General features: G+C 50.5%; 1 protein-coding gene across 1 annotated transcript in view; it reads left to right on the forward strand.

Moving 5' to 3' along the window:
* Positions 1-24,428, forward strand: part of BSN (bassoon presynaptic cytomatrix protein) — a gene marked incomplete at its 5' end in the record, with an annotated part of 88,220 nt that overhangs the window by 41,443 nt on the left and 22,349 nt on the right. Inside the window, 1 exon segment of the mRNA XM_051627879.1 lies at positions 2,516-3,298. Coding sequence (XP_051483839.1) covers positions 2,516-3,298 — 783 coding nt within the window.

Genomic DNA, 24,428 nt, shown 5'->3' on the forward strand with positions numbered 1-24,428 from the left:
AGTGTCTCACCACCTTCACACTAAAGAATTTCTTCCTAATGTCTAACCTAAATCTCCCCTCTTCCAGTTTAAAACCATTACCCCTTCTCCTATCACTCCAAGCCCTTGTAAAAAGTCTGTCCCCAGATTTCTCGTAGGAAACTATAAGGTCTCCCCAGAGCCTTCTCTTCTTCAGGCTGAACTCTCTCAGCCTGTGTTCATAGGAGAGATCGGGCCCTCTGATCAGGCTCTACTGTCCTCCTTTGTCTTTCCTGGGAGAAGGATCTTTGGTGAGGCAACCTGGCCCTTCCTCTTTACTGTCTTGCCTTCAGGATTGTTTAAGTCATCTTTGATTTGTGTAATCCACATGTCATGTCATTGGTTGCATCTGTAGAGGCTGGTCAGACAATCTGTGATAATCCCAACCAAATTCACATTTCAAATGTGCACTCTTGGAGCACACCACCCTGCTGTGTTTCCTGCAGTTTTCCCTGCTCCTCAGGACAGGTGTTCCTTAGCAGTTCCTCACCAAGTCACCAAGGGCAATATGATGGTTTCTATCCCACCTGAAAGCCCTCTGGCTTTTTTCTGTCTCGGTCATGTAAGCCAAGTTTATTGTGGAAAGTGAGAAAGCTTCAACAACCATGTTGTTCCCCAGCTGCTGAGCTCAGTAAGATCTTGGTGGGCTTGTCCATGAGCCTCTGACATGGCTGTGGGACCTGGGGCCTGTATCCCCAGCCAGTGCCTGGGGAGCAGTTCTGCTGCACAAGCCTTGGCCAGAGCAGAACAGGCACCAACCATGGCATGGGGAGAGGAGAACCCGCAGAGCTGGAGCTGGGAGCTCTTTGGTATTCACCCACAGAGCTTGCTGCTTGTTAAAGCTGGCAGAGAGTTGGGAACAATCAATTGAATTCCCTCAATATTTTGTATGGAAGTTTATGCAGGAGAGAGGCAAAGTATTTTTTTCTATTCCAGAAAAGCTAAATCTAGTGTCAGGCTACAATAAATACAGATAATTCAAGACCAGGAGCATGGCACATGGTCTCTTGAAATCCAGCCCCCGTGGTGGGGCTGGGAAGATCTCCTCTTCCCCCACTTTCCACCTCGCCAGTGAGTCTTAAAGTGTGGGTGAGGAGATTATGTAGAGAGGGAAGATTTGCATTTCATGGATACTGGGAGAGAGAACCTTAACAGAAAGGATTGGTTCTCCCAAAATTGGAGCTCATGGGGGCTTTGCCCAGAGCTGATGGGATTCTGGGAGATACTCTTCTGAAATAGATGTGAAAGCAAAAATAAAGTGAGGAATTCTACATGTCAGAAGAGAGACAGCAAGAGTGTAAGGAATGCTAAAAACTAAAGCAATATTTTCAGGAACTAAATAAAATGTGGCTCATTTGGAAAGGCTAATGACTCTGTAGTGGGGATTAAGCTGAGCCTCAGAGGTGATCTGTAATACTGGGATGAGGAGATAGCTCCTGAAATGGAAGGCAGGAAAATCCAGCCCTCATGCGGTACCTGTTGGCCCATGGACACAGAGCCCCAGGGAGCACAGGGGCTGGTGGAGCTGGATCTCCAGCAGCCCACGCCCAGCTCTGGACCTGCTTGTCCTGGATGCTGCTCTGGTCTTTGGGAATGCTCTGGTCCTTGTTGCCACCTTAGTTGCTTGTCTCAGAGCAATCTTTTGCAGGCAGCTCCAGTTGTCCTGCAGCCTGTGCTATATATTACTATTTGTACAGCCACTGAGCATCCTGGGGATGCTCACAGCTCTCATATGGCCTCTTTGATTAACTTAATTCAGACATTCAGTCACGGGGAACATCTCTCAAGGGGAGGAAGTCTTTCATTTATCACCACTTAGCCAGGGACTGTTGTATTTTTCATTTGCATCTAGAAGTCCATCGTGGTGACAGCAAGGATCACGGGTTTGCTCCCAGCCGGCACTTTGCTTGCCCAGCAGTGTGGGTACATCATGAAGCAGGACTTGCTCCCTGCTCTTCCCTAGGGGGCTGCAGCATGAGATTTTGGGGTGGGATATTGCAACCCCCCACCCGGATGCCAGAAAAGCTGTCTTTGCTGGCCCCAGGGAAGCATCAGGCATCTCATGGTGGCTTTTCCCCTGGGACACTGCCAGTGGCATGGGCAACATGCCAGCACTGGAGAGCTGCTTTAAATGGGCTTTAGGGAGATGGTGGGACAGGAGCCCTGGGAAGGGTCCTTTACCCATGGGAGAGGCACAAACTAGGCTGCCTGCAGGCAGGGCCTCATGGCTAGCAGGAACTTTACAGCAGAAGCCTTGGAGGCAAACTAAGGCTAATTAAATCTTGCTTTTGCTCTGCCACGTTGTGCCGTGGGTACCTGTGACAGTTGGCGTCTGTTTGCCCTGACTGCAAGGTGCTTTGGTGAAGAACGTGGTACCAAAATGTATTTTGGGGGTTGATGACTTGTTCCTACAGCTATCTTGGGTTTGTCTGGGCAGCCTGACAGTGTGCTGGGGGTGCCTGGCGCTCACTGCCCTTGTCCTCTCCTTGTCTTGCAGGTGAAGGAATGGTTGTGCTTGAACTGCCAGATGCAGCGGGCGCTGGGGATGGACATGACCACTGCTCCTCGCTCCAAGAGCCAGCAGCAGCTGCACTCTCCTTCGCCGTCCCCCTCCCAGTCCCCGGCCAAGCACCCGCCGCCCCCGGCAGTGGATAAGTCCCCCCCAGCCCCCCGTGCCCCGCAGCCTGAGCCACCCAAGCCTCACCCCACCACGCCGCAGAGGGAACCGCACGGCCAAGGCCAGCCAAAACCTCCGGAGGCAGCCAGGTCCTCCCCGCAGCATCAGCAAGCCAAGCCTTCTTCCTCCGAGCAGAGAAAGACAACAGGAGACACGGGGGTGAAGCCTGCTGCCCCGGCCCCTGGGCCTGGAGCCCAAGAGCAGCCCCAGGAGGGTCTCACAGGGAAGATCTTTGGCTTTGGGGCATCCCTCCTGACCCAGGCGAGCACGCTCATGTCTGTCCAGCCAGAGGCCTCCCCTCCCAGCCAGCCCTCTCCTGGCAAAGTGCCTCCAAAAATAGTCTTCAGCGATGCCAGCAAAGAAGCTGGTCCCAAAGCCCCAGGGGCGCAGGGCCGGGCCGGTGCCGCCCCGGCAGCCAAGGCAGCCAAGCCAGAGCAGGGGGTCAAGCCAAAGGAAGTGCCGAAAGCAAAGGTCCTGTGCCCCCTGTGCAAGGCGGAGATCAACGTGGGCTCCAGTGAGCCCCCCAACTACAACAGCTGCACCACCTGCCACCAGCAGGTCTGCAACATGTGCGGCTTCAACCCCACGCCTCACCTGGTGGAGGTAAGGGGGCTGGGGTGGGTGGGCACCTTCCAAGTCACGGGTCGGTGCTTTCTCCTTGCTTAAAATGGAGAAAAGATGGTGTGTTTTCTTTCAAGGGTCTAAAAAAGCCTGTAGGAAGCTGCTGAAGCCAGTTCCCTCCAGGGAGAAGCCCCAGGGCTGGAGACCATGGTCTTCCACTTCTTGACAAAGACTTAGATTTCATGTGTGTACATTTATTTCATGCTGGTTTCACACAAGGTGTGGAGCAAGGGGTGGCCATTGTTTGGGACACCCTCAGCAGTGCCTGTGAGTGGACAGGGTGAGGAAACAGAAACAGGTCACACAGGTGCCAGAGTCACCAACAAGCATCCTCCTTCTGGTGCTGTGGATGGACGCTTTGGCTAGGCTTGAGATGGTGAAGGATGTTCTGCAGCACCTGCATCCTCAGATGGTGAGGGTGGAAGGAAAATGGGATGGGATGGGAAGGTGGCAGGACCTCAGCAAGAGGATTTTGAATCAGCTGAGGACACACAATGTCTTGTTGGAGTTTGCTGCCCTCTCCAGATGGCAAGGGCCCTGTGCTGTTGTGCCTGGGTGCAGGGCAGGAGAGGATGCTGAGCACAAGGTAGATGTGGAAATGTCCAGGTATAGTTTGAATGTGAATTGGCTGGGTGTCTTGCAGCCTGCTGAGATGGAGTGCAAGGAGAGGAGAAGGAGGTTGAGGTGGTCCAAGACCCACCCAGTCTCACCAAATGTAGTCAGAAGTTCTAAATTGTTGTGTTGCCTGCCCAGATCATCTTCCTAAGCACCAAAAGGTACCCTAGCCAACCTAGCTATCAATGCCTGGAGAGGAGAGTGATGCAACTGAGGCTGAGCTGAAGCCTCTTCCAGCCTTGGTAGCCAGGGTTAGAGATCTTCCAGACTCTTGGAGAAGGCCTCCATTAAATTCTAGACCCTCACCCCCTCCTCTACAGGTAATTGAGACCCTTTTGAGAAGAGGTCCAGGGCTTTCTTCTGGAAGTGCTGCATCTCACAGCCAGTAAGACACAAAGCAGATATCATCAGCACATGGAAAAGTTAATGAGAACTTTAAATGACCAGAAGTAGGATTGCTAATCTTGGCTCCGTTCCGCAGTGGATAATTACATTCTATGTCCCTAACTCCTCCCTGCAGTTTCAATTACTCCCAGTAATTTTCTGTTCTTCCTGAAGCTGCTGCTGTTCATGGTCACGTTTGTGGTGGAGGAGAGATGCTCTCCCAGCACATGGAGGTGTAGACCCATCAGATGGCCACCTCCTTGTCTGTAATGTCATTTTTTACTGAAATTGCTCTGCTCATTGCTCCTTCAGGGGGCCTGGAGGAGAAGAGAAGGTGTTCAAGTGCTTAGTCCCTTGGGCAGGGCTGAAGCCCCGTGTCAGCATGCCCCTTGGGCAATGGTGTTGTTTCCAGGCTTCAGAAAGCTCATGGGTTGGGGAAATGGCTTAAATGTGCTTCCTTTGGCACTGCCTGTTAATTAATTAATTACAGAATTAATTTGGGGTCAGGCTGTACCTGATAATGTGGAGCTCTCTGCAGGTATCACGGAAAAGGTGACCTCTCCCCAGCTCTTGTCTCCAGGGTCACTCACTGACACCTGGGATTAAATTTCAGATTTTAAAGGGCAGACTCTGCCTCGGCTCCTTCAGCTCTTGGCTGAACAACTTCAGATGCTCATGGCAAACTCTCCCCGTGTGTGACCATCTCAGGGTTTCTTGCTGCTGCTGATCATTGTGATATCCATGTGCCTTCACACAGAGCGAGGTCCCACCAAGGCTTTGTGGTGTCTTAGGTTTTGTTTGCCTTTACTCAGGATCATTATCCAGCTCAGAACAGATGGGGTGGTTTATGGGATTTTTTTTTAAGAGTTGAGGAAGAAATGCAGCAGTCTGTGAATATTCTTAACAAAAAAATTCTGAGGAAAGGAAAATATTGCAAGATCTGTTAACACAGTCAGGCTGTAGGTTTGCTTGATCTTCTGAGCAAATTGCTCTGTGATCTGATCCTCTTTTTGCCTGCAGCTCACATGAGCTTGTCCCAAGCCCCAAGATTCACTCAAATGCCAGAACAAGCTCTTTGAAGTAGTGAGGCTTGATCCATTAATTGCTTTATGAATTAGGACCTTGACTGTAAGCTGTCCTTGGAAGTTACACCAAAATTAATGAGCACATCTGAGCCAGGGTCTGGTACGTGCAGAGGAGCGTGAGCTGTGGGTGAGATGGATGGTCACCCTCTGTGTGTACCACTGGAGCCTGGACAAAGTCCACCACCAGCTTCAAACAGCCTGAGTCTCAGAGAGGGAGAGGGCATGGGCCATGGTGGCCTGGTTTTTGGAGGAAGGGTAGAGTTTTGCAGAAAAGCAGAGCTAAAATTCTGCAAATCTTTTTGTATCATCAATGCAAGCAGTCGTGGCTTCGTCTCCATGTTGTTGGTGGGCTGCATGTAATTATAGTTTCATAGCAAAACCGTGTAAACATCTTGAGAGGGGGAAAAAACTCTAAACAATGTTTGCATACTCATGCAGGACAAGGATTTTCACTAACTAGGCCATCTCCACTGCCAGTGAGGCAGTGATGACCTTGGGCTGAGGGAGCCTGCTCTACCTGTGTCACTGTGGGCTGTCCCAGCTTGATGGGAAGCATCACTCAGACAAACTGGTACTGAAATCCATCACTGCTGTTGAGGAATAGTCCCTGTGAGTGGTTGAGGTGGATCTTGGAGGGGCCAAGCGGCCAGAGGGAAAATGATGGGGAAGTATGGAGGAGATGTACGCTTAGGGAGACAACATGACATGCACTAGGCTGCTGGTGGAGGTGAGACCATGTTAGGCTGTTGCATGCTACTGGAAGCTAACCTCATCCCCAACCTACTCCTGATCTAAAGATGGAGTTGGAGGCTCTGGGTCCCTGTTGTCCCCTTCCACCCTCTGCAGCTGCCTGGGGAAGGTATCCAAGGAGCTGCCTCCTCCCCAGCACTTCATTCAGCCAAATGCACTCAAACCTAATGAAAGAGAAGAAAATACTAAAAGTGTTCTGTTGTGTTTTGTTTTTTTTTCCTGTGGAGTTACTGGCTGAGCTGTGTAGGTGCTGAGCCACCAAAAGAAAAAAGGGACTTGAGCTTTCCTCATCTTTGCACTGCTGTGGGCTGAGTGCTCGTGTAGTCTGATCCAAGAGCATCTCACCTGTGAGCAGCTGGGTAGTGCCTCCAATCTCCCATGGGGTCCATCAGCATGGCAGGTTTTTATTTGGCTCTGGATCTTGGTGGGCATGGTCAGAGGATGATGGTGAGGACTGGGAGCCTGGGACATTTGAGGAGTTCAGGTGCAAGCATAGCATTTTGGTAGTGCATCCTAGGAGAAGCATGTGGGCTGTGGAGGCCTGTGTCTCTGGAAGTGGGTGACCAGCAGAGTGGAAGCCCAAAAGTGCTCCTGACCTCCGCTTCTCTTGCTCACCCTGATACACGTTACCCAGCTTTAAATAAGTTGTTTATGTGAATTAGCAGAAGCACAGGTGCCTGCTGCTTCCTCCCACCTCATCACACCTCCTCCAGGAGCTGGCTCGTGGTGCTGTTCCCACCAAGTCAGAGCTGGCACTTTGCAGCTCTCCAAAATTCCCTACAGGCTCAGCCTGCTTATATGCAGGCAGGGAAGAGGTTGCTGCTGCAGAAAGATCAAATGCTGGGCCATTTCCCTGTGGATTTTAGCAATCCTACCTGTCCATGGAAGAGGTTGCTACAGGAGCAAGGGAGCTGGCAAGAGCTGGATTGCAGCCTGATTGCACTGCTCGGTGCTCTCCCAGTAACCCTGATTGACCCCGATTGACTCCAGGGGTTTTGTATTAAGGAACGAATGAACTATGCATGTTGTGGTGCTAAATGAGCATGTCAGGGTGGCCCTTTGCCTAATTATCCAGCCTGAAACAGGAGCCTTGACAAGTTCCATTGAAAAATACTGCTGCTCCTGGGGCACCTGGTCATGACCCCCAGCGAGTGCCTTACGCTCAGGAGGGTCCTGTTACAGATTTGAGATGCTCATCACACCACATCCTAAAATTGCATTTGTTTTCTTGCTTTCCCCACGCCTTATAAGAAGCATTCCCTTTTTTTATAGTGCTTGTGTTGTCATGGGTGTGCTGCTGCATCTCCCTGTCTGCTCTCCCCAGTCAGTGCTGAAGCATTCCTCATTATATGCATATATATTATATTGCCCACATCATCCTGGATGTGATATCACAAGTCAACAAGATGCAGGAGCAGCGTTCACTGGAGTCCTTTGTGGGACATGTTCCCCTTTTGCTTCTTGTGTACCTTCAGCCAGGTATAAACAAGCCTGTTCAGGTGGATTTCTTGCAAAGAGCTTGTAAATCACCGTATCAAATAATTTCCAGAAAGCCCTGGGCCTTTCTTTTCATCACACTCCAAGACCTCCCACTGGGAAAAATGGGACCTCAAGCAGAACAGCTCCCCGGGATCTGATGCTGCACTGCTCAGGTCCAAGATGCCATCACTGAAGCTGGGGCTGAGACTGCCCTACTTGCAGAAGAAGCTGCAGCAGCTCCTGTGCTCCCCTCCAGCTGCAGGGAGGAATGCCTGCGAAAAAGGGAGCTTGATTAGATGGAAAAAAACCTCTGTGAGATCAGGCTCTGTGCAGAACAGGGTGTCACTGATGGCAGCCGGGTATGGATCAGAGACAGAGGGCTGAGCAAAGGTTTTGTGCCGAAATTATTTCGGTGTCAGCACATAGATTTCATGGAAGAGGAACAAAGGGAGCAGGGAGGAGCACTGGGCTCCTGCCTCATCCGCCTTTGCTGCAGGTGGGACCTCTGGTGTGCTGAGCCTCCCTGCCCCCTTCCTGAGGGTCCATGCTCTCACCGGGAATGTCATTAGCTGTAGCTCCTGGCCAAAGAGGATTAGCTGGGTTAAGAGGGTGCCTCCAGCTCAGCACTGTCCCAGGGTGAAAATCCCAGCCTGGGTCTGGCATCTAGGACTGGACATGGCTCCTGGGCAGCTCTGCCACCTCCTTCCAGGGTGACAAGCAGGATCTGGTTGCCCTAAGGAAAACCTGCCTCCTCTGGAGGACGGGCAATGACCGCAGTGGGGATCCAGCAGCTCACCACCCTGGAGAGCCCAGTGTCCTTCATCCATGGGATGTTCTACGTCCCTTCCCAGAGAGCTGTCTGCCTGTGTGTGGTGATGAGGCGGGTGGGTGACAAGGAGGGACAGGCACTTATATTCTGCAGGCATCATTTTTCCATAGGAATCTGCTTCCTATTATTCATGCCAGGCTCAGAGGGCTGGAGCGTACCAATGGACAGGATCTGCAGCCCTTGGTGCAGCAGGGAGCAGCTGTTGCCAGTCACCCCTTTAAGGCTGTTTTCCATGACATCAGGCATCCTGTGGTGACAGCTTGGCAGGGTCCCCAGGGCTCAGCTGGCTGCTGAGATGCTGGGTCCCCTCTCCAGCGAAAGGAGGAGGAGAAGGATGCCATGCTGAAAGGTGGGTTAGACCCCAGTTTCCTACAAGAGGAGGAGATAGCCAGGAAAACAGGACACAGAGTGCAGCAATTCCTGGGTTTCTCCTGAATTTTTGTGCAGAACTCATGATTAAAAAAAAATAATAAAAATACCCCAGCCCCAGGGGTGTATATATTCAGGTCAGTCGCATAAACTTATCTAAGAGTGCTGCATATGACAGCCCGAGATGAAGTCGGCTTCGCCAGCGCGAGCCCTCAAATCCCTTTACAGATGGGTAATTAACAGCTCGCTGTGACTCAGGAGTTTTCTGTGCTGCTTAACCTGCTGTAATTAAGCCGGCTCCTGCCGCCGCGCTGGGTCAGGCTGGGCTCCCTGCCGGCTCCTCTGGCAAGCAGGAGGGGCTGAAACGGGGCGGAGGGCAGTGGGAATGGGTGACCCAGCAGACTCCTCCCAGTGGAGTCTCATCAGCCAGGTGATGCGCAGCATCCACCGTGTCCCATCCATGTTTCTATGGCTGTCACGGCCCTTCTGGATTCTGCTGTGGGTTTTTCTGCAGAACCCCATTAGGTGTTACCTCTGCAGACACTTGCCTTCTGCTGGTTGTGTCTTTGGAGCTTCTAGCACTGCTCTAGGTGCTGGGCTTCTCCTTGCTGGATCTGCTGTCAGCTTCTGGCCATGTAGAAAATGATCCTAAGAATCCTTGTTCCTTTTGTTAATGAGGAAAAAGGCCCCAGAGCTCCAGATTCCTCTCCTCCCTTAGATGCAATTATATTATCCTGGGCAAGTGTTGGCTGTGTGTGAACCCCACTATTGGAGCCTCAGGGGAAGCTGCTGCCAGCGCCTGCAGATTGTTTTCAATGGTTCATAAAACCAAGCTATATATTCAGAGGGGTAATGACAGTAGCTGAGTGAGGAAAGGATTTCCGCCTTCTGCACTTCTAAATGAAGATGTATTTGAAGTGAATGATGCTTCCCCGATGCCAGGCCTGGTTTTTCAGAGCATATTTGTTGTGCCCTAGGACTTGGAGCTGCTGCCTGTTGTTGTGTTGCTGTGCTCCTGGGCTAGCAAGCTGCCTGGCCAGCAGTGCCAAGGTGTTGTCCTGAACCGTCTTGCTGGGAAGGCCAGCAGGTATGGGCAAGAACAAAGCCTGAGTGCTCACCACAGAGCAGGCAGTGCAAATATTTGGGATTAAAACAGGGAGCCCTTGGGCTTTTGGGACATTAGTATTGCTGGAAGAGGGGTGGGTGCCAGATGGACGTGATACCCAAGCCTCTGTTGTGGATTGTAGCAGCATCTCTCACTGCCATGCATGGCAAACAACCCCCCCTTGCTCCCACAGAAGGCAGGGGTGTATGGGAGGCACTGGGGTGTGCCTGCCAGCCACAGGAAAGCAGTGACTGCCCTGGCTCCACAACAACAGGAGCTGATGGAAAAGGAAGATCTGCCGGTTCCTGCCTCAGTTCAGGCTAGGAATGCTACTGGTACAGCCCCATTAGGCAGCAGCGTAGTTTTAGTTCTGCTGTAGTAGATGATGAAACTTCATCTGTACAATATTGATCACAGTGTTTCCTAGAAAGGCCAAGGAATGGTTTAGGGAGGTGCTTTTTGCCCAGATAATGCAGTTAGGCCTTGATGCCAGCTCCTGTCCCCTGATGAGCTTTTCCCAGTTGATGTTTGTTTTGGTAGGTGCTGCAAATCTACTTCTAAGAGGTGTTGGTATGTCTGTGAAACTTTAATGGCACAGACTCATCCTTCAGAAACCTGCCTGAGCTGTCCTCAAGGAGACAGAGGGGACTGTGACCTTGCAGCAGGAACATGGAGACAGACATACAGGGCTATCGCTGCAAGAGGATTTGATATTCTCACGAGTTGAGTGCCATGAATATTAAAATTCACCAACCTGGGCAGGGCCTGAGTAACTTTCCATCTCCCGACTGAGGTTTCACAGTTCGGAGCCACTCTGGGAAAGACTGAGAGAAGATCAATAACTGCCCTAATGCACCTTGTTAGGGGCTTGCTTGACCTTGAGAAGCTTTGAAGAGTTACTGTTGTAACTGTGTACACATGAAAGGTTGAAGGCAGCAAAAATAGGCCAAGCAGCACAGAAAGGAAGCAGGACAAGCTAAAGCTGCCATGGTGTTTTATGGATGTGAGGAAGGTTTCTATAAATAAGTGCTGGAAAGCAAAGAAACCCAGTTCATTCACAAAATTCAAGTGTACCTGGATCTAGCACAGGATTTTCTGCCCTTGTTCATCAAGTCAGAGCCAGCAGCTGTGGTGTTGGAGCAGCCCTGGAGCCCTGTGCCTCTCTGCTGACTGGGGCAATGTCAGTGATGTCCACTGCAGGACCAACCCAGAGATGTCCTTGTAGCTCATCAGATGGGCCCCACTTGCAGGGAGTTGATGCAGGCCTCAGCAGACTCATTGTTCAGACATGCTGCTGGCTTGGCGGCAAAGCAAGAGGTTCCCCTGGAACCTCCCTGCTGGAGGACAGCAGGGGGGGAGCAGGAGTGTGATGTTACAGGGGAGGCATGGGGGCTCTCGGTGGGATGAGGACAGCCTGGACCCTCATTCCTGCTCCTGCTGGAATTATATTGAATGATCAGTGGCTAACGAAGCTCAGGAGCAGTCCCCAGCATGGGGACTGGCACCTAATCTCAGTAGGTTACCACCGTATGTGCCCTGGGAGAGGCAATGGTGGGCTCGGAGGGGTCTAGGGACACCTGGTGGCCCCCAGACATGCTACATATGATTACAAATTACTTCTGCCTTAGGGGTGGTGTCACTTGGACCTCATCTGCAATGCCCACCAAGGCTGGTGGGGGCTGGTTGGACAGTCCAGGGCACTGACCCTTGAATCTAGGCTTCTTGTGCCTGGGCATAGGTGCATGGGCTCCAGTGTCACGAGGCCTCTGCCCTGCCTAGTGCAGGGGCTGCTGGTGGAGATGGAGCGTATCTGCCTGTGGCAGACACTGCTCTTATCCAAACAAGAAGTCTGTGAAGGAAGTCAGGTTGGAGGGGCCCTTTTGAGCAGTGTCCTCTGAGCAGCACTGCAGGACTGGTGGGGTTGGTGTGCTGTCCTTGAGCAGGTGCTGGCAGCACAGGGCAAGGCTGGTGGGACCACATAAATCAGAGTTTCAGTCTGAAGGTGTGGTGGGCAGACAAGGAAGAGCTCTTTTTGTTGGGGATGTTGAGGGGATTTGGCTGTTCAGCCTGTTTCCATCCTCTGGGAGCAGGCACAGATTATCCTGATGTGCTTACAGGCCGTTACACAACCTGGAGCTTTCTTCTTTTTTTTTTTTTATAACATGCCATGTTAGTACTTGGGAACATGTTGGGACACTTAATCAAGCATTTAATTGGCTTTGTAACACTGGATTTCTGAGCGGGTTGAGGGGCGGAGGCAGCTTTAGGGTTGGGCTGCAATGGAGATGCTCAGTTTTCCAGCTGCAATGGGAAAGTCAGACTGACTTTGTTGGTGTTGATCCACCTTCCAAAGCACCATTGTTTCTCCTAGTGGACCCAGGGGTGTTTTGCAGCTGTAGCCCACAGTCTTTAGCACCTGTAAACGTCCATGTAACAAACTTAGAGTGAGGAAAGGTGCTGATGATGATGAAGTGTATGGGTGTGCTGGGCAAGAAGCCAGTGGTGATGATGGGATTACCAGCTGGATGTGCATGTGTTGGAGATGGGCATCACTAGCTCAGGCTGGGTTCTTGTGGTGACTTCCACATCAAAGTTGTTGTTGGTAGAGCCCAAGGGCAGGGCAGGCCCCTGTGGGCAGTACAGGGGCTCCTGGTGCTGGAGCCATGTTGTTTCCATCCTGCTGAAGCAAGCCTGAGCCTTCCTCAGCCACGTGCATGTCAGTGGAGGTTGTGTCCTTCTCCAAGGGCCAACAGGACCTGACAGTTTTATGGTATCTGCAACCCAAACACTGCAGTGTTTCACCCTGGTTTAATAATGTTTCACATAGTGGTGTTCCAGCCTTGCCATGTGCTGGGATGCCCTAATTCCTGATTACACGTGTGCTGGGGTGAGCCACGCGAGGGGAGGACTAGAAGATCCCATCTCCCAAGAAGTACATTGAGTGCAGGAGAAAATGCTGCTGGGCAAGGGAAGAAAACCCTTCAGAGAAATGGCATTATTGGTGTGGCACCAAGCACAGGTTCAGCTGGGTGCTCAGTGGCTTTCCCCCTGGAATGTCAATGGGGTTTTGCTGGAGAGACTCAGCCCCATCCCGTCAGGGTGGTGGGGCTGCCAGTGTCAGCCAGGGTGCCTCAGCCTCATGTTTCAAAAAATAAAACCTCACAGCATGGTAAAAAACAAAGAGCTGGATAGACCAAAGGGGGGTGCACTGAGTCAGTGGCTGCTTCCTCCTCCTCTTTCTTGCTGGGTTCGTGAGCTAGGGAGGGTGGATGGTACCAGCCTGCTGCAAAAATAAGTGCAAAAGTGGAATAGAAAAAGAAAGCAAGCTTGGTCTTTGAAGCACACCAAGGCTCTGGGCCCGGGCAGGTCTCTGAGTGGAGGTTTTGAGTGATGTTTCATTCCTGCGTTATTCCAGGCTGATTTTCAGTCTCAGTGGTGGCCTGTGGCCACCTCACAGCCACCTTTTGAATGTTTTTTCAGACACAGGGGTCAGTACCTGGCTGGAAACACATGATTAAAGCCTTTTTGGTTGACATTTGCTGCTTAACTTGGGAGCAAAGTGTTTCACAGGGATAGTTTGATTTCTGGAGGAGCGAGATCCTTGCAAAAGTCAGGTGCCCATGTGGCACCCCAGGGCAGGGGCTGCATAGCAAAATCCCTGATGCAAGATACTGGTTTGTTTATTTATACTTATTTTCTGCTCTCCCAAAGGAAATTCTTGGGATGACTCCTGGCATGCAGAGGAGTTGGATACCAAACCTTTACAGGCACTTTGACTGCTCTGCTGGGCAGACTGAAAGCCATGCTGCAGCCTCCCTGCTGCTGAGACAGGATTTCTTATAGATCCCTGTGCTTCCATAGTCTCTTTATAGTGCAAGGCTGTAAACCGGCTCCTTTCCAATAATCGGAAGTGTAGGAGGGATTAGCTGGGAGGTGCAGCTATTAATGTAAGTGATTGTAATTATAAGCCAAGGCATTAACATAGATGCTCCTGCTTGATCCTGAAACGCTTATGCTTTTTTCTGTCTTTCATTTTGATCCTGTTTCCGCTCCCAAGTGGGTGGGAAGGCTGATCCACTGCGTGGTGAAGTGCCTGGGGACTTGCAAGCCAGTGCCCGTTTTTGGGGCATAACCATAAAGAAATGAGGTTGACCCAGGGTGCCCTGGAGAAGGGGCTGATCACCTAGGCAATATTTAGAAGCCCTGGGGGATAAAACACTCCATCAAATGTGCCATGGTTCCCTGAAGAAATGGGGAATTTTTAGGAGAGGTCCTTGGAGAAGCTCATGAAGCAGAGGAGGGGCCAGCAGCCAGGCTGGGGAGGGCTGCAGGGCCTCTGGAGACTCGCACACTTTTTAAAGCTATTGATTGCTCTAATGCCCCATGTATTTCTTGCTAAAAAATTTTCCTGTAGTGCAAATGCCAGCCCCAAAGAGCAGAAAATAACCCCCTGTGGGACAGCTTCTGCCACCCCGCTGGGCTCCTCTGAGGCTTGCTAGCTGTGTCACGTGTTAACATGGGTACATCTGGGTACTGTCCTTCTCTGGGGTCTGGTGTATCACGGACTGTCTGTGGGTGAAACTGTAGATTCAAGGTTCTGTTGCATCCAAATTGCCTGTGGCATTACTTAGTAGAATACTTTTTTCTTGAGTTCCTTGGTTTTTACCCCATTATCCTTTTCTCCCTAGTTCAGGTGTATCTGGGAAATGTCTCTTATCCCTCAGCTGAGGTGTGGGGGGAATGCTGGCCCCTTTCCCTTCCTCGTAGCCCCTATGGATCTGCTCAGAGCCAATGGCCTCTCCAGCATTGGGGGTTGCTGCCTGTAAGTAGCATCACCGTGGGTGTTCTGCCACCCCACAGATTTTGATTTAAATGGAACAGAAAAAGTTTTAAGGGGAGCACAGCCACAGCTTTGCTCTACTCTACTCTTTCTGTGAGCTGGAGCTGTTGTGCCTGTGCTCTCAGAAAAGGATGTCCAAAATTATGAATTATTTTGTACTTTGTCGAGAGTTTCTAAATATGTTTCTTGCAATGGCACCTAGAGAAGTGAGATCTCCTGGAAAGTGTGCAAAATGGGTGATTATAAGTAAGCAACCCACAAAGGGGAGTGCTGTCACCTTCTCGCTGCGTCAGAACATCCTCCTTTGGGTGGGTGAGAGGTTGTTTGCAGCCTTGGTGGTGGTTGGTTTATATCCCTGGTGTGATCTGAAGCCGCCTGCTCTTTCTGGTGTTTTCACTCTGGGCACCCACAGAAGGGAATAGGAAACTTACTGTTGAAAAGTTGCCCAACTTCTTTATGTAGCAGAAAGAAATTGGCTGGACGGGGGTGGAGGGCAGGGCAGACATGTAGCCAAGTGCTCAAACCTCCAGCCAGAAGAAATGCTTTTCCCTTCCGAGGCTGTTCCTAGAGCTGGTATTAAAAGCTATTTAGGAGCTCCTGGAAACCATTTCCCAACAAAGCAAATCGTTTCAGCTAATTAAGAACCTGATGTGAAAGCCCCAAGTAATACTTTGCAACTTAAACAACTTTCCAAGGCATTTGGAAGAGAAACCATTTTAAAGGCACAGCTGTTGCAATTGTGTTTTCCGTGTTGGAAAGCACAGTGGAGGTGAAGATCTGGGAGGATGTGACTGGGGGTAGTGTTAGCTGCCTTTCCCTGCCATGCTTTGTCCTACTGGTCATAGTGAACATGGAACCAGGTGAAGGGGACAGTGGGGTGGCTCAGCCTTCATGTCCCCCATCAGGTCCCATGTGGATGGTGTGTTCTTTGGAAAACCTTTGGCACTGTCTCCCTGAGCATCCCAGCAGCTGGGCTGGTGGGGAAGGGGCTCTGGGTGGGAAGAGGCTGTGCTGCTGCTGGTTGCAGGGCTGCAAGGGACAGATGGAGGGTAAACCATCTTCTCAAGGTGCCCTGGAGAAAGAACTGGGGTGCTCTCTCCAGAGCATCCCCCACTTTTCAGTCAGGGAGGATCCTGGTGACAGGGATCTGAGGGATGTCCTGGCTCAGCCATGCAGAAACCTTTGGAGCACTGGGAAAGGGAATGGTCCTGGTTGCTCCAACTCTGTGGAGCCAAGGCACCTTCTGGCCAGAGGTAAGAGCCTCTGCCAGGGCTGAGAGCTTTGCCTCCCTCTGCTGAGGATTATTTCAGTTTGTTTGTGCCTCACCAAGACCAAGCCAGCGCCAGCTCTCCCTGCCAAGTGGTATTTGGGAACCAGGGCTGGCTTCTCTGTGGCTGGAGGTCCCCCACCAGCAAACCCCTGAGCTGCCTCAAAGCTCATCCTGGCTGTGACTGTCAAAATGCACCAAACCCTCTCAGCAGAGTGCAGGGCTTCATTTCAAAAGCCTTCTCTTTGCTTCTGCCTTCCCTCCTTATCTTCCCACTGCCATCTGCTCTGCCTGCTAAAATAAGGCAGTGTGCTGTGGCCAAGGTGGGCTGAGCCCAGGAAGCCCCTTGCTGCTCTGCCCAGGCTGCCCCAGGTGGCTCAGTACACCCTCAGCTGGGTGTCTTCTGCTGTGGTCAAGGGGAAGCTGCACCTGTTGAAGCAGGTCCAGAGGAGGGCCACAATGGAGGCACCTATCCACACTGATGGAGAGAGCAGTACCCACTGAGGGTGATCCCGTGCAGGGAGATCCCTTGGGTCCCTGCCCTGCCTGGATCAGATAATTTGCTGAGACCAGCTGCATAAACTTCAGACAGGTAAGTTAAACGAGCCTTAGGAGACCTTAAGTGGAGAACAACCTATGTCCTTCATGCCTCTGTCATCCCTCAATGCCCTGTTCCATGCTTTCCTTATGGAATAGTGACCACAGGGCAATGGACACAAAGCCAGCTTCTCCACTCTCCTCCTTGGTGTGTTGAACATCTCAAAGGTAGATTTTCTGGAAGCCCCTTGGCACCCAATGAAGCAAGTACTCAGGACAGGGTGGGATGGGGTTGCTTGGTGCCCTGCAGCAGAAGTGACACTGCAGCAAGGTCCTGCACCAGCTTTTATGTTTCCCCCAACACAAAATCAAGAAGAAAGGCAAAGCTGGGAAGCAGGGAGATAACATTTTTCATAGTAAGCGTGGAGACCCCATTGCCCTTAAAGCACTGGAACCCAGAGGGAGGATTTGGGGAAAATGAAGATGCCTTTAGGAGTGATAAGAGGGCTTTTTTAATTTACAGATTGGCTTTGGGATCTGCAGATTGCATCTCTGAATGCTTTGTGTGTTCCTGTGCCACAGCTAGAAGCTTTTGGCCCTTATTTGTGACTCCTATGACTGGGAGATAACTAGCAGGTTGTCTCTGATCTCTGACATGAGTTTTTTGGGGGTTGGGTTTGTTTTGTTGGGTTTTTTTGTTAGAACATTTTTAATTGTTTGGAGCACAAAGAGCACCCAGTTTCCAAGCCAGCTGAAGCAGAAAAGCATTGATTTTAAGTTGGTTTGCTTGAGTTGGAGAACAAATCCTCTCCAAAAATCCCCTAGTTTGGCAAAGAAATGAGCTATTTGGTCGGGAATAACCCCTGAAAGCAGGGATGTGGGTGTCAGGATAGGACCTGAAGACCTACCCAGGGCTGGACTGCTGGGGTGTGTGTGTCCGACGGGCATCCCAACATTCCCTGGCTTTGGCAGGCTCAGGCCAGGGGGCTGTGGAGGCAAATCCCACGGGCTGCTGGGAACAAACCCCCGTGCTGCACCGGGAGGGCTCACTGTCTGCAGAGGAGCTGTGAAATTCCCAGCTTTACATAATTTCCCGATTTACTCAGAGCTGTTAAGTATGACCAACAGTCATCTGTTTGCTGAGAGCAAATAGGACGTTGGGCAGAGAAGAGTGAACTGGAGCCAGGCAGCAATATTTTTAACAAATCTGGGTTTTTCTCCAGGCTGGAAGTCAGATGAGTGTTGCCAGCCTTCAGAGGAGCAGGTTTCTGCAGTGGCCCTGAATGACTCTTAAAGTGGAGCTTCTTAAATTACTTAAAAGGTTTATATGAGGTGGTTATTCTTGTGGCTCTGGGGAGCCAAGAGGTCCCACAGGCATCTGTCTGTCTTTGCAAAAAGGGCAGTGGGGGTAGGGAATGCCTCCACAGCTGCATGTTAAGCTGAGTAAATATTCCTGTGATTTAATTTTTTTTTTAAAGCAACCATTTTACAGGGACCTCACCATTTCATTTTGGTTTGGCATCTTTTGCTGCATTTACTCTTGAGATGAAAAATTTCAGCTCTTCCACCTGTAGCCAGTTCCTACCTCTTGGCTGCAGAGAGATGTGGCACCTCTGCTGGGAACATCCATCTGGGTTGGGGTTGCCAACTAATCACCTCACGGCAGCTGGGGGGGGGGGCTATCAGCTAGTTTTAAAACAAGTTTAAGTTAAATTCAGGTTTTGTTGGGCTTTTTTAAATAAGCTTAAGTTTTAAAATAAATCCTTAAGAGATGAAAATCATATTGGTCCCACCAAGGCATGTGCCTGTTCTGTGGGTAAGTCATGGGTTCCCCAAGCTGGGCAAGTTATGAGTTCCCCGAGCATGCCCTTACAGCCCAGATTTTAGGTACTTTGGTGGAATCAGGAGTTCAGGATATGAGCACAGGGAGAGGGATGCTGTCCTCATGAGGAGAGCTGGGAGCCTGACCTGGGTGGCTGGGAGATGGTGGCCATTCTGCCCCAGCTTTGCTGGAGGGGATGGATGCAAGGCACAAGCCTGGAAAGATGCTGATGTGTATAATTTGGGGAGTAAAATCGCTCATCCATCTCTGTTGTAACAACCCATGTTTCTAGAACGTTTCCCAGCCTTTTACTGTAATAGTTTATTGACCTGCACAGAAGCATGAAAGATTACAAGGGTTAATTTTTCAAGCTTATCACTTGCTTTATTCCATAAAGGTAGTTCATTTGATTAAAATATTTCTGCTGCTGAAATCAGGACTCAAAATCTTGAAGCCTGGAACAGGGTATATGGGCTTTTTTTTAAGCAGGTGTTTAATGGAGTCAAACAGCATTGTCCACAGAAACCAAAGCTTCCAGTTATCTAGGAATGTGTGTGTTTCAGGGTAAAAGTCCTGGTCCTGATAGAAAAAGATGAGGATGGAGAAAGAGAGGAAGGCAAAGGGCCAAAATAAGTGGGGTCATGGGTTACCAGAGGTCTCCACCTGTCTGCTGAGCACTGGCTGCTCTCCACACTTGGCATCCTATTTCCTGAGTGCTAAACAGGCAGGAAAGTCCAGACATGACCTTCATCTCTCTGGCAAGGCCTTGGAGACCTGAGGAGAACTGTTGACAGATGTCTCCTCTGGTGGTGCATCTACCTAACATGCAAGGGTCCTGAGAAGGTGGATTTGGTAGGTCTCAGTGGGGGAGCCCTGACTACCCCTCGCCACCTCCATGTGGGGTTTTTGTTCTCTGCTGATGTAGGGTTAGTGTTATAATTATTTTTAAAGTTTCAAAAGCATTATATGACTGTGTAGATACTGTGGGACATCAGTTTGGAATGTCCTCAGCTTCCAAGCTGTACAAATGATGGCTCCCCCAACACACTTTGAAAATGATCCCTCATCATTGTGAAATAGGTTCAAGCCCCATTTTCTGCTGCTCACTTGGTTTGGGGACTGAACAGCTCATAATGGGAAGGAAGGCAAAGCTCTTGATGATGCAGATTTTCTTCTGGTTTGGAAGTGAGTGGCTGCTGCCTGATAGACACTTGGGGCTCTTTGCAATCTAAAAGAGAACAATCAGACAGCTGCAATCTGCTTTTATCAAATGCTGAAAATTACTTGTTGGATGGCTGGATATTTTAGTCAACACTAGTGCCTATGAAAAACCAAGGTTTTGATTAAATAAGACTTCTCTGATAAACTTAGCTTTTCTTGGATTTTCTTTTATTCTGTTGAAAAAACAAATGGAAAGTTATATTTGTTTCCTGCAGAGTCTTGCCAGGTTTCTCTCTGCAAGCACTATTTTGATGGAAACTTGAAATCTTCTGCGTATGGGTTCAGTTTCTGAAGAGAGAGGAGGTTCTTTCAAGAAGGTTGTTTCATCAAACGTAAATGTGGAATAGCATGGACACAAGAAACACCTCGCACCTACACTGTGCTGGTGCACCAGGGGGAATTAGGGTCTGTGGTGACCAGGGAATGGGCTCTGCTGGACAACTCCTGGGTCTTGCTGCAGGGCTATTATCATGCAGCCAGCGTTCTGAGATCCTCCTGCTGCTGTTAACCTTGGCTGAGAAATATATCCTGATAATGGGGACTGTTAGAGATAAGGCTGCCTGGCAGGCTGATAAATCTCGTTAAGGAGCACTGCATCACGGGGTGGGGTACCACGCGCGGCCGCTTCGATTCAAACAAAAATGAACACTGTATTATTTCTTGATCAGTGAGGGAAAAATAGACTCCTGCCTCTGTGCAGGTGGGTTTCAATGCTGGATGTGGAGCTGAGTCGTGATGTTAGTGGTGGGGCTTGCTGAGGAGATGAGGTTTCTCAGTGGGTGCGTCCCTGGCAGTGCTGGAGGTGGAACCCACCAGGGTCCTCAGGGAGGATGCACTGGGAGCACCTGGTCTGGGTGGGGTGAGAGGGGATGGAGAGTTGGGACACAGTGGAGGGTGAGCACCATGTCCCTCTCTTCAGTGTGGTTAGGTGATGGTCATCGCAGTCTGGTCTGCAAGGACTGTAAGTGATCCAGATAGCTTTATAAACATCGTGTTGGAGCAAAATGGGAAAATCAGAGCTTGTTTTCCTTGGGACAGCCATAGCTAATCTTTGAAAGCCAGACCAAACCCTCTGCTGCTTTAATACTGTTGGCTGAATTTCATTGTGAACAGAAAATCTTCTTAATTCTTCATCTATTTGGATCCAGTCTCTCGGAACTGAGCTGGTAGTTAATTCAGCTCTTTCTCCAAGATAAAACAGAGAGAAATGCTAAGGCTCAGTGAAAAGGAAAAGCCCTTTCAGCATCTGAGACTTGCTGTCTTCTTCCTCCTATTTTCTCACTCTTTGTGATTTTCCTTTTTCCTAAATAGGCAGTGCTGAGTTCGTGTTTCCTCCTGCAATGGCACCTTCAGTTGCCCAGCCTGGACATGTTTGTCAACTTCTTTGGAAAGAGGCTCCATGTGGAGTCAGTCCCAGGCCAGGGGCAGCTCCATCTCCACCTGCTTACCTGCAGGAGGGGACATTAGGTGTTGCTCAAGGTAGCAGAAGCTGCATGGTGGTAGCCAATGGCCAGGGAAAAAAAGGAGCACATCCAGATTGGAAATATCAAGGGAGATAAACAAAAATCAAAGCTGCTGCCCAGTGGTGGCAACCACATGAGATCAAGGGTGTATTCTATCTGAACCAAAGTGCTGAGGAGTGATCTGGTGCAGAAGGGAAAACTTGGGTCAGAGTGAGGATGGGCATTTCTGGTGGTCACATCTGGCCCCAAAACTAATCTTCTCATCTTCAAATAGTAATGCAGAGGATAGCCCATGTCCCACTGAGGGGTGGTTGGCCTCCATGTCTCACCTCCTCACCATCTTGAGGCAAACCAGCTTGCGTTCATTTCCATCACCATTGCCATGCTGGGAGATGGCATCTCTGCTTCCCATTCCCAGTGGCAGCTGGTTTACTGCTGGATGTCTGGGCTATTGCAACAGGGTGGCAATGACACTGATGCTTAACAGACCGTTCCATGTGGGTGATGGATGCTCACCCACAGCCCTGGGAATCAGCCCTGTGGCCTAAAGACAAGCCCAAAGCATCAAAGTGCTCTCAATATCCTGCTGATTTTTAATGCAGTTTTTTGGGTTGTTGGGTTTTTTGTTGCCTTTTTTTTTTTTAATCTAATGAACTGGAAGGAAATATGTTGAGTGGGGAGGGATGTCTATATATATTCTGCAAAAGCACCAGTTTCCAAATTTTGGACAGCTGTGTACCCTTTTTTAGCAGCCCCTTCACACAACCCACACAGCACCCAGGCTCTCACCATCGGCTGGTTTGGAAATAGGCTTCCTTGATTGCAAAATAGTTTCAGTCTTTTAACTTAGAAACATTCTTGCCATTCGAGAAGATTTTTTAAATTATTTTTTAAGCTCTGAAAATACAGAAGGTGCTTCCTGCTACTGCAGCTGCCCTAATTGTGGAGGTGGTGGAAGATGGGCTGGGGTGAGCTAGGGGAGCCTGGCTCGTGGCTGTGGCCACACGAGGATGTGTGTGCTGAGGTGCTCTGTTCCTGGCTCTACCAGGAGCTGCTGGCCATGGGTGCTTCTCTGGATGGGTTTATTCTGAGGTCTTTGCTGGATGATCAGTCTCTTCTCCCAAGTAACAAGCGACAGAACAAGAGGAAACAACCTCTAGTTGCCCCAGTGGAGGTTTAGATTGGACATTAGGAACAATTTCTTCATTGCAAGGGTTGTCAGGCCCTGTCACAGGCTGTCCAGGGCAGTGGTGGAGTCACCATTCCTGGAGGGATTTCAAAGCCATTTAGATGTGGTGCTGAGGGACATTGTTTAATGGTGGCCTTGGCAGTGCTGGGTTAACGGTTGAACTCTAAGTTCTGAAGAGTCTTTTCCAACCTAAATAATTTATGATGCTACCATCCAAACTGGTTAGCCAGCTGGCTCCATGGTGTTCAAGCCAGTCAATGTGAGCTTGTTTCTCAGCTCCACAGAATGAAATTATTTGGTCCTGACAGTGAAATAAGGGTATAGAAAAGTAGTCTAAGCTTGGCTCTTAACACTGCAACTCCCTAATAATGTGGAAAATTTGGTGGTCTTCTGGCCTCTGTCGAGTCAGATTTGGGAAAGACCCTTGATGGGCATCCTGGGACAGCTCAGGAGACAGAGCAGAGCAGTGCATGCCCCCATCCTCAGGTCGGTACCCCAAAACACACATTGGTTTTCTGCAGATCTCCACGTCTGCCACCAGAGGGGCTGACCCCGGGGCACAGCTGCTGGGCTTTGCAGCTGGGCGAGGAGCCACAGGCACTCCAGGCTGGTCGTGCTGGTGGAAACCACATTAGCAGCTCTCCTGCTGTCCACGTCACTTTCTCCCCACTGTGGTGGCATTCGCCAGCCCAGCCATCAGCTGCTGCTGTGGAATAAGCTGGACTTGGCAAGAGCACAGCTATTCCTCGAAGGCGGGCGGAGAGGAGCGTTGCTGTTACTCATCAGGCAAAGACTTTCAGCTGGAATAATCCTCCGCTGGCTCTGCGCTGTGTCGGAGCACAGGGTGGGAGGCTGTGAGCCCCCTGGGGGAATTGCCTTGACCTCTGAGCTGTGGTGTGGAGGGCTGATGGATCCCTGCTGCCACCAAGAGCAGGGGATGAAAAATACCCCCAGAGTGAGGCATGTGTGAGGGGAAGGAGAAAGGAGAGGCAAGGGAGAAGGATGCTCCCGTGTGCTGCAGGACCTGTGGTGGCCACATGGGTACCTGGCAGTTGTACCAGTGCCTTCCCTTCCTGTGGCACTGGTAAAGGGGATGGGTGGCAGGAGAGACAACCCGGTTCCTGCTCCCAGTCCCCTCTGAGTAGTTTTGGTTGGCAGCTGGGTGCAAAGGGAAGGAGTACTGGTGTGGGACAAGGCATCTCCCCTGTGGCTCCTATGGAGCCAGGGCTGGGAGCTGCCACTGCTGTGTCCTTCCCTTCCCTCCCAGCATGGCTGACAGCAGCCTCAGCCATCAGATGCAGCTTCTCCCATCTTCTGTTTCTGTGTCTTTTTTTCCAACCAGGAGAGCTCCCAGCACAGAGAAGGGAGAAGGATGGAGTGGAGCAGATGGGAGGCAGAAGATGAGCCCTGCGCCACAGAGCTCATCCCAGCAAACTCATTACCCTGCACTGCTTTTAATCACATTATTGCAGTGTGAAGGCCACCAATACATGGCACACATTTAGAATAGAGCTGGGGAGTGACTGTTGGCTCCATCAGCCTGAGAGAGGCCATGGGAACAGATAAGAGTATGCTCGTGCTGGAAAACACATTGCTGGGTTGCTTAGTCAATTGCTATTTTTAGACAGGGATTGAAATAACTATGGTGGTTTTCAGCTGGGCTAATCTGCAAGCCCTGGCTGTACTAACACTTGCCCAGTTGATGGTAATGAAGTCAATCAGCGTGGAGCTGTTGGCAGCTGAGGAAACTGCTGCAGGAGCTGTGCACCATCCCCTCACTGATTTTCCCTGCCGATGGTCCTTTACCCTGGGGGAGCACTGGGTCTTTGCTGTGCTGCCTGCAACAGCCTCTGGCTGGGCAGTGGGCAGGATGCATAGGGATTCCCTGGGGAGTCTGCCAGATCCCTGCACTCCCCTGCCTGGGTTGGCATTGGCAAGTGGCCAGCTGGACTCTGGAAACACGACCTGCTCCGTGGAACGGCACGGGAGAGTTGCATTTAGCACTTCTCTTGTATTTACAGATTTTATATACATATATATATGTATAAAAGTATATATACATGCATAGAGGCCACATGCATATGCTGGATAAGTGCAGTTAGCAAGCACAAGTGCAGGCAGCTCTGCATCTGGCTTGAGTGGGATTTTGAGGGTATT

This window comes from Apus apus, chromosome 9 (assembly GCF_020740795.1).
Source record: "Apus apus isolate bApuApu2 chromosome 9, bApuApu2.pri.cur, whole genome shotgun sequence".
In the NCBI taxonomy this organism is placed as follows: domain Eukaryota; kingdom Metazoa; phylum Chordata; class Aves; order Apodiformes; family Apodidae; genus Apus; species Apus apus.